Source organism: Acinonyx jubatus, chromosome B3 (assembly GCF_027475565.1).
Source record: "Acinonyx jubatus isolate Ajub_Pintada_27869175 chromosome B3, VMU_Ajub_asm_v1.0, whole genome shotgun sequence".
Classification (NCBI taxonomy): Eukaryota; Metazoa; Chordata; class Mammalia; order Carnivora; family Felidae; genus Acinonyx; species Acinonyx jubatus.
In genome coordinates, this window is record NC_069386.1 from 72,433,546 (window position 1) to 72,442,408 (window position 8,863).

At 54.4% G+C, this 8,863-nt stretch overlaps 1 protein-coding gene across 1 annotated transcript; it reads right to left on the reverse strand.

Moving 5' to 3' along the window:
• Positions 1-205: 205 nt before the first annotated feature.
• SLC22A17 (solute carrier family 22 member 17) lies at positions 206-6,980 on the reverse strand. The gene is made up of 11 exons (XM_053225096.1): positions 6,961-6,980; positions 6,216-6,534; positions 5,539-6,048; positions 5,343-5,446; positions 3,093-3,247; positions 2,334-2,499; positions 2,002-2,147; positions 1,734-1,839; positions 1,357-1,574; positions 953-1,064; positions 206-835 (listed from the first exon to the last, which is right to left on the reverse strand). Exons 1-11 carry the CDS (start codon positions 6,978-6,980, stop codon positions 547-549), a joined length of 2,145 nt encoding a protein of 714 aa, XP_053081071.1. The 3' UTR covers positions 206-546.
• Between the last annotated feature and the right edge of the window lie 1,883 nt (positions 6,981-8,863).

An 8,863-nucleotide genomic window follows, 5' to 3' on the forward strand; every position in this document is an offset into this window, starting at 1 on the left:
TAAAGTGCCTAGCCCAGTCTTTAGCTGCATAGCAAGCCATCAGTAAAGGGTGGTGGCTGTCTGTAAAGTAACATGGGGTGGGGGGAGGGGGGAAGGCCCAGGGGAAGGGGGAAGGGAGATTGTTGCTGATTTTGGTTCCACTAAGAGAAACCTTCCCCGAAGAGACAGTACAACAGAAGGGAGGGAAGTCCAGGCTATGATATGCTCATTTATTCAAAATGTCTTTATTGAAACAGAATGATAGAGCAAGAAAGAACGAGGTCTGGGAGGATGTCTTTGGGCACAGGATGGAGCCCAGACCTAGTGGTTACACTGTGGAGCTCGCTCCCTGTCCCCTGACTCTTGCCAAGGAAGTGAACACAAAGCAGCAGGGAGGAGATGGGGGTGGGGACAGCCCTCTGAGCTCTCCTCGATGGCTGGCATGAGGTGCCTCTGAGCCTTCTGGACAGCCCTGCCTTCCTCACTCAGTCCTCCCAATCGGTTCGCCAGGGCCTTATACCACCTTTCCGTACAAGCCAGCCTCCTGCCAGGGTGCTCAGAGGCCACTCAGAGGGCAGGGTTGGGGGTGGCAAGCAGTGGGACATGGTCACAGCGGTTAGGGGGTGGCTGCCGCAGCAGGGAAGGCCGGCGGCACAGCTCCCCATCCCGCAGCACTTCGGGCAGAAGTTTGCGCTTGGTCTCCGGCAGAAGCATGATGCTGAGGATGCAGAGGAGGGCACAGGCCGCCAGCACCACATGCTGCAGGAAGGCTCCGTGGCCCATGTGGAGGCGCTGGGCTGGGCCACTCAGCCCTCCAAGAGCTCCCAGTGCCATGATCAGGCCCAGGCCTCGGCCCCTGGGAGAGATGGAGGAGGCACTCAGCCTCTAACCATGGGCCTAACCCCAACCCTTCTCCAGCACTTTCCCCTCCCTCCCTCAGGCCCTTCCTCAGCCCCAGCAACACTGCGCTCACCGGACAGTGGTAGGGATGACTTCAGCAGCGAGGAGGGTGCTGAGGATGCCAGCAGCTTGGGAGGAGAAGAGGCCAAGGACAGAGAAAGTGGTGATGGCAGCCTCATTCAGATCTGGAGGGCCAAGAGGGAGGATGTGAATGGAAGTGAGGAGATCACGTGTGGCCTAGTCCCTGGCTTCATCCCCTTGGTTCTCTGATCCCATGGCTCTAGCCAGGTGGGCTCTCTGGGCATCCACTAATTGACTAGGGAGAACAGACAGGGTTGTGTGGTCTGGTGGGGAGGATTGTGGAAGATCTGGGCAGGGTCTGGTCTGGACTTGGGAGGTAGTGGCTGAGCCTGCCTGAGGCACCTCTGCTGGGGTTCCTTTGCTCAGCCCACACTGTGGGGAAGGGAAGATGCTCACAATCCCACAGGCCCAGCAGGACCAGGGACGCAATGCCAGTGAGGGTCATTGAGAGTAGCAGGATGCCCCGGCGGCCAAATCGGTCCACGGTAACCCCCAGGAAGACGCAAGCCAGGGCTGCTGTGCCACTGGCCAGCAGAGAGCACAGGTAGAAGTCCGATGGGCTCCCTCCTCCTCCCACAGGCTGGTAGCAGTGGCGAATGGCATGGGCAATAAAGCTGTGAGAAGGGGGACAAAGCAAACAGCAGTGTCTGAATCCCCATCCACAGCCTTCCACCACCCTGGCTGCCCTTGGCAGGGGTCCTCAGGCCTTCCCCACCCAGCCAGCCCCCATTCCAGCTACTGGCCTGGCCCTTGGCTCAGACACCCAGGCTCACTTGGTGAAGCCCAGGATAAGCAGATTTTTCCAGATGTTGCGGTAGTTGAGGAGGGAGGCGAAGGAAAAGGAGGATGTTGCAGGGAGAGGGCAGGTGTTCTCCAGGTCTTTGGGAAAGAGAGAGGAGCTGTCTGTTAGAAGAAACAGCTGAACCCAGGGTCCTCCACATGGGTGGTGGGGACCCTGAGAGGTGGCACAGCTGTAACCGTGGAGAGGGCACTGTCATGTGTACATGTGAAGCATCACCTGTAGGGACCCCTGTCTCTTACCCTGCAGGGCCTCCTGGGCCTCCTCTCCCAGCATCTGCCCATGGGGCCGGTTCCGCTCAGCCAGGATCCTCAGCACGGATTGTGCCTCCTCAATCTGTCGCTTCACTATTAGCCACCTCGCAGACTCCAGAAACAAACCAGGCCAGCTAGGGGTGGGGGTGGGGGTGCACTCTGAGGTCTCCTGATCCAGGGGTGGGAAACTCCCACCTCTGAAGGGCTAGGGCTGGGGCAGGCCTGGACAAAGGGCAGTGGAGAAGAGGAAAGGTCTCCAGGCTAGAGCCAGGCTGGAGATAGAGGTGGAAATGGCCAAACAGGTGGAGGATGATACTAACCCATAAAACAGGAAGAGGATGCAGGGAGCGGTGATCATTCGCTGCAGAAATCGCCAGTCCTTAGAGACAAGGGCCAGGCCCAGGAACAGGAAGTGCCCCCCCACCCCCACCAACTCCCCTGCCAGGGCCACCCGAAGCCTCTGGGTTGGGTCGCACAGTTCCAGGCCTAGAGATACAGCAGGGACAGGGAGGAGATGCCAGGGAGGAAGGAGGCATGGGAGAGAGGAGAAGAAAGGGAGGGAGGACAGAGAGCAAAGTCAGACCCAGAGTGGAGGCTGTAGTCATCACCTCCCACAGACTAACCTCTGAGTGGCAAAGAGTGGAGAGACTGTTCAGTCCTCTCTCCTCTCCTCAAACTTGGGAGGGCTCAAGGGTCAGAGTCCCTGGTGGGTTCAGCATTCCCAGTTTACAGGGCCTTTCACATCAGGCCTCTTATTTGACCTTCATATCAACCCTTGTTCAAGGACATACAGCTAGTCAGGATTTCATTTTTAAATAAAGCTCCATTCCCTGACAGCAGTAAGTCAAGGGCAAGGAAGGCCTTAAAGATTGGAGGGCTGGCAGGGAGGGGTGTGGAGAAAAGCAAAGTCCCTGGATCCTTCAAAGGCTGGGGCAGAAAGGCAGCTGAGATCCTGGACAGCTGAAATTGGGGACTGAAAAGGGACTGAGGGGATCCTAGGGGGCAGTGGGAACAGCCTGGGAATGCAGACAGGCAGGCATGAGCCCCAAGGGAAGGACATCTGGGAAGTTGCCACTCACGCATTAGGTAGACACCAAGGTCAACTCCGGCAAGCAGAAAGCCCAGGAGGAATCGGAGGGCCATGACACCTGTGGAGGAGCCTGCGGCAGCCCCTCCCACTCCGCAGGGGCCCACCAACCCCAAGGTCAGCAGCACAATCCCTCGACGGCCAAACCTGGAAAGTGGGGAGGGCCTCTGGTCACCCAGACTCCCTGGGAGAGGAGTTGCTGGGTGGAGCCCAGCTGCCCCCTTCAAACTTGGAGGTATGAGGACTGGGGTAAAAAGTTGGACTGAGGCTAGAGAAGATGGGAAGGGAAGGGGACCATGGATAAGTGATGTCTGGCCACTGACCACTGGGATGTAGTTATGGTTCTGCAGGGGTGGGACCATGGACTCTTGTGGATGGGGCTATTGGTCAGAGATGAGAGCATGGAAGCGAGACCAACCATTAGAGGGACAGGATATTGTTTAGGAGACTTAGAACCATTGATTTCTGGGGATAGATTGGTTAGTGGGGATAGAGCTTGTCTTGCTCATACTGGTCAGGTCAGTGGGGATAAAGCTTGTGCTCATACTTGTCAGAGGAGATGAAGTCACTGATATACGGGGTTGGGACTATAGATCTCTGAAGGTGGGGCCATTGGCTACTTATGCATGGGGATAGTATTAGTGAAATGTAGCTATTGATCTTAGGGGACTGATTGATTTGGGGGGATATGGCCATTGTTCTATGGGCTGTTTCATGGGTCAATTAACCCATAATGATGGTCAGTGGGGATAGGGTCCTTTGCCAGAAGATCCACTGATCCATGGGAATGGAACTATTTATTAATACATGGGGTAAAAGTATTGATCAATGGGGATGGGGTGGGAACATTAGTCCTTGGGTGGATGGGGCTATTGGTCAGTGGGGATGAACCTATGGGGATATGAATTCATGGGGATAATCCGTAAGTAGGGGGGGGTCACAGACCAGAGAAGCTGAGACTATTGGTCAGTGGTGATGGTCACTGAGTATGAGTCAGTGGAGGACAGGACTACTGATCCTTGACAGGCTGGGCTATTGATCTTTGGGGATAAGACCACTGATCTATGGGGATGAAGATAGGGGTCACTGATCATTGGGAAGGGGGACTGATCTCTGAGAGTGAAACTACTGACCCACACAATGGGGCCATTTTTCCATGGGGGTGAGCTTATTGGTTAATGAGGCTAAGGGTACCGAACTTAGGAAACTGAATTATTGGAATTTGGGGATGAGGGTATTATTCTATAGGAATGATGCTATTGGTCTATGGGAATGAGGCCACTGATGCATGAGAATGGGCTGTTGACCTGTGGGTATGTGACTATTAGGCAGTGAGGATAGGTATTGATTTTAGGGATTATTGACTGTTGGGTTGTCTTTGATCCGTGGAAGTTGAGCTATTAACCCATTTGGATGGGACTGTATATGGGTGGAGATGAGTCTAATAATCTATGAGGATGATCAGTGGAGATGCAATACTTGGTCAGTGGTGATGGTGTCAAGAATTAGAAGAATTGGGAGTTTTGATCCCTGGGAAAAGCTATTGGTTGGTGGGGATAGGCTGTTGACTTTTGAGATAAGGCCATTGATTCATGCAAATTGGGCTTTTGATCTGAGAGGATCTAAGAGCACTGAAGACCCATGAGGATGGGACTATTAATCTCTGGGGGAGGGGGTGCTATTGTGGTCATTGATCTATGGGGTTTGGACAACTGACCCATAAGGGTGGAGTCATTTGTTTGTAGAATTGAACTATACAGGTCAGTGGGATTGTGGCTGTTGATACTTAGGAATTAATGTAATGATCTATAGGAATAAGGCCCTCGAGATGGAATCCATCATGTGGACGGGGCTATTAGTGGGGATGGGTCTGTGAAGATGGAGAGGGAGGTGGTTAGTGATGACAGGCACAATAGAGGAGGAGCTAGGACTTTTGATCTGTGGAGATAGTTTTTGATCAGTGGGGATGGGGCTATTGTCTTTGGAGATTAGCCACTGATCCAAGGATATGGGGATGGGGAATATGTGGTAGTGTCCCCTTGTGCAGAAGAGGTATGGAAGGAGTATTTCTTGATGGGGAGTGAAGTTGAGACAGGGATGGGCTGCATATCATTGAACAGAAGTCCAGAAGACTGTAGAGTCCAGCGGATCCTCTTCGACCTCTTGGAAAGGCCACTTGCCTGGGCTAGCCACCCTAGCACCCCCTCCTCTCTACTTGCCCCATCCCCACGGCAGCCCTCACCTGTCCGCCGGGTAGCCCAGGAACAGGTAGCCAGAGGCAAAGCCCAAGATGAAGAGGATCTGCTCCAGGATCACCTGCCAGCCCAGGTCACACACTAGATCCCACTGGGGATGTGAGAGGGATACAGGGGGCTTGAGGCCCTTTGCTCCGCGCTCTCGGCCCGCCCCCAGACCCGCGGCCCAGCAGGCTGCCTCACCTGGCCAATGGCGTTGGTGGTGAGCACCGGCAGACCGTTATAGTCCCAGTCCTTGAGACAATGGTTGAAGTCCGGCGGGGCAAAGCCGCTGCACGAGGGGTCCGTACTGGTGGCGACGCGGCTGGCGGCGCTGGCTGCTAGGGCCGCGCTGGCGACGCTGACGCCGCTGGCGTTAGGGGGCTGCTCCCAGCCGGAGGCGTTGGGGGCGAAGCCTCCGTAGTGGCAGTGCAGTGGGGGCGCCAGGGTGAAGATGGGGTCCGAGGCCATGCCCAGCGCCACGAAGAGCACGGGCAGGCAGCAGAGGCCGAGCTGCAGCTGCTGGCCGCCGCCCAGCGCCCCCACCTGGGCGAGCAGCGCTTCAAAGCTGAGGGGGCCGGGGGGCACGGCCAGCGACAGGCTGCTGCCCATTCCGTCGCCGCCCGCGTCGCCCTCCCCCTCCCGCTCCCTTTCGCGCTCCCGCTCACCCTGCAGCTGCTCCGTGGGCACCGCATCTCCGAGGGTCCCGACCTGCTGGGGGGTGGGGGGTGAAGGGTGAAGCGGAGAAAGCCGCAGAGCAAGGGAGGAGAGCCGGCGCGAGGAAGGCGGTCAGGGGCCGGGAGTGCGCGGGAGGAAAATGCCAGGCTTTCGGCGCGGGTGCGGGGGGATGATGGCGTAGCCCCGGGGGCGCGGGCACTTACTCCGTTGGGGCTGGGAGTGATCTCTACAGTGCTGTCGATTTTGCTGCCGCCCCCGCCATTGGGCTCGGGGGTCCCGGTGGCCACCCGGGGAGCCAGCTTGCCGACCGCGGAGGCCTTGTCGACCCGCACCAAAAGGATGCGCTGTCCTTTGGCCCAGTGGGGGCACCGATGCCCGGATACAGAGGCTGGAGAGACCCCGCTCTGCAGCTCTGCAGCCGCGGGCGCCTCCTTCGTCTCTGCGATCTCTGAGCTGCTTTCCCCTCCCCTTCCTCCAGACTCTCCTCCCCTTCCCACGTCAGCAGAACCTTCGGTCCAGACTCTTCGTCAGAGAGAGGAAGGGGGGCCAGGGCCCAGGGGCTCTGTCTCCGTTCTCTGGGTCTGCGGGCCATTGCGGTAAAAGGAAAGAAAGCTGAAGGATAGTAGCTAGTCCAGGCAGTTGCCAGAGATACCTCATTTGCTTCCAATTCTTCCTCCTCATTCATCCAACCATCCATCCATCGTTCCATGCATCCACTCATTCATCAGTAAAATTTATTAAGCATCTATTACGTGCCTGGCCTTGTGCTAGGCTTTGGGACATAACAGGATGGACAAGACCCACCCTGGAGTAGCTTACTGGGGAGACAGCCATTTATACTGGCGACTACAGTACAGGGGATGAACATGGAGGGCTGGGCTGGGCTCTGTACTCAGCCCTGGCTGCAGTCCTCTACAAGACCACATCTCTGGGTTTCAGCACCCGCACCCTGGCAGAGTCTTCCTCATCCTCAGCATCATTTGGCACTGTTGACCACCCCTTCCTCTAAACACTTTCTTTTTTGGCTGCTAAGTCTCACACTCTCCTGGTTTTCTTTCTCTTGCTCCTTTTTTCTCCATGGCAGGCTCCTCCTCCACCTCTTCACCATCATTCAGTGTCTTCAAACCTGAGGCTTGGTCCTGGGCCCTCCTCTCATTTCATTGTTCTTTCCACCTTGGGATCTCACCCATGCTCACAGCCTCGGCCTCATTCACCCCCAATGTAAACAATACAAACCTAATCCCTGGATTTACACCTCTAGCTCACACCTCTCTTTTGAGCCCCAGACCTATGTAGTCACCTCTTATTCATCTTCTTAACCTTGGGTGACTCACAAGGACCTCAAACTCAATACATCCAAGACCAAACTCACGCTCTTCCCCTGTAACGTCTTCTAGTGCTTCTTTGCCTTGTGAATGGTACCCTCACCATTCAACTGTGACCATATGTTCAAGGTGACAGCCCTTACAAGGACTCCTCCTTACCCCCATATCAAATCGTTTACAAAACCCTGTCCATTTTCCTTCCTGCATAGTTCTCAGATACTCTGCTTTTCTACCATTAGTCAAGCTACCTGTTGCACAGACTACTTGGGCCTCCTAACTGGTGTTCTGCATCCACTGTTTCTGCCCTGTTCCCTTATCTGTATTTATAGTGCAGATGGAGTGTTTGGTTTTTTTCATAATGCAGATCTGTTCATGTCCCTTTCCTGCTTAACAGCCTTCAGTGGCTTCTCCTCACCGACAAGGTATAAATAAATACTAATGTTCCAGGAGCCTCATACATGCTCCTGCAGGCCTGGTCCCATGCTCCCTGGTGCTCCACCTCGCTTCTTTCCCCAAACTGCACTCATCACACTGCACTTCTTTCAGGTTTTTTTTCAAAGTCACAGGGCCCTTGGACAAGTTAATCTTTATGGCTTGAAGGCTTGTCCTCTCCTAGTCAGTTCTCCTCATCCTTCAGCATATTTGCACATTTGTCTCAGAGAAGCCTTCCTTAACCCCTAGAATTACTACTCAAAAGTGTGACTTACAGACTAGAGCTCCCAGGTCATCCAGGAGCTTGTCAGAAATGCAGAATCCAAGCCTTTGAATCATAATCTCCATTTTAACCAGATCCCCATGAATAGGTACATTCAAGTTAGAGGTACACTTCTCTAAGAGATTTGATACCTAACAGATACTTGATTCTTCATCTAAGGTAAGGGCTATAGAGGAGTGTCCTGTTAGTCTCAGCCAGGAAATCCATTGCTTCTTCTCTCCACTGGACCGCACTTCCAATTTGCCTCCTCTGTTCAGAAAATTCCCAGATATGAGAAGCCAATACATTAAGCAGCTTCCCACTGCTCCCCTCCGCGCCCCCCCCCCCCCCCGGCTCATTTCAGTATCTCTTTAGGATTTACTTTGGTGCTGTCACAGTCAGCATTCCTTGGGGATTCATTTGTCTGTGCCCTTATGTCTGCCCTGGAATTATAATCCCTTAACTTTATGTGGCTCTGGGCCCTTCACATGTATTATCTTGTATGGCCTCTCAACAACCCTGTGAGACCATTATGATCATCCTCATATTAAAGATAAGCTCAGGACTCAGAGGGACTCACAGGATTTACCCACAGACACATGGGTACATGGCAGATCTGGGACTTGCACTGAAACCTCTGACTTGATTTCCAGGTTGATTTACATTCTTCCTGGGAGATGGAGGACAGCCCTGTTATAAGTCTTCAATACATAGTGTGCATTTTGGTGACCCCAGAATCTGGAAGTGAGTTTTCTTTAAGGGTGATATGAGAAAGAAGGAACCCAAAATGGAGAAGGCAAATGCATAGAGGGTGCCAAGAGACCTGAACTGT

Bases quoted from the DNA above. Each gene is read 5' to 3' on its own strand.
- SLC22A17 (XM_053225096.1), bottom strand. From the start codon at position 6,980: ATGAGGAAGACTCTGCCAGG. The intron at 3,248-5,342 runs GTGAGGGCTGCC...CCCACTTTCCAG, and splicing joins CTGGGCTACCCGGCGGACAG to GTTTGGCCGTCGAGGGATTG. The intron at 2,500-3,092 runs GTGAGTGGCAAC...CTGTATCTCTAG, and splicing joins CCTTGGTGTCTACCTAATGC to GCCTGGAACTGTGCGACCCA.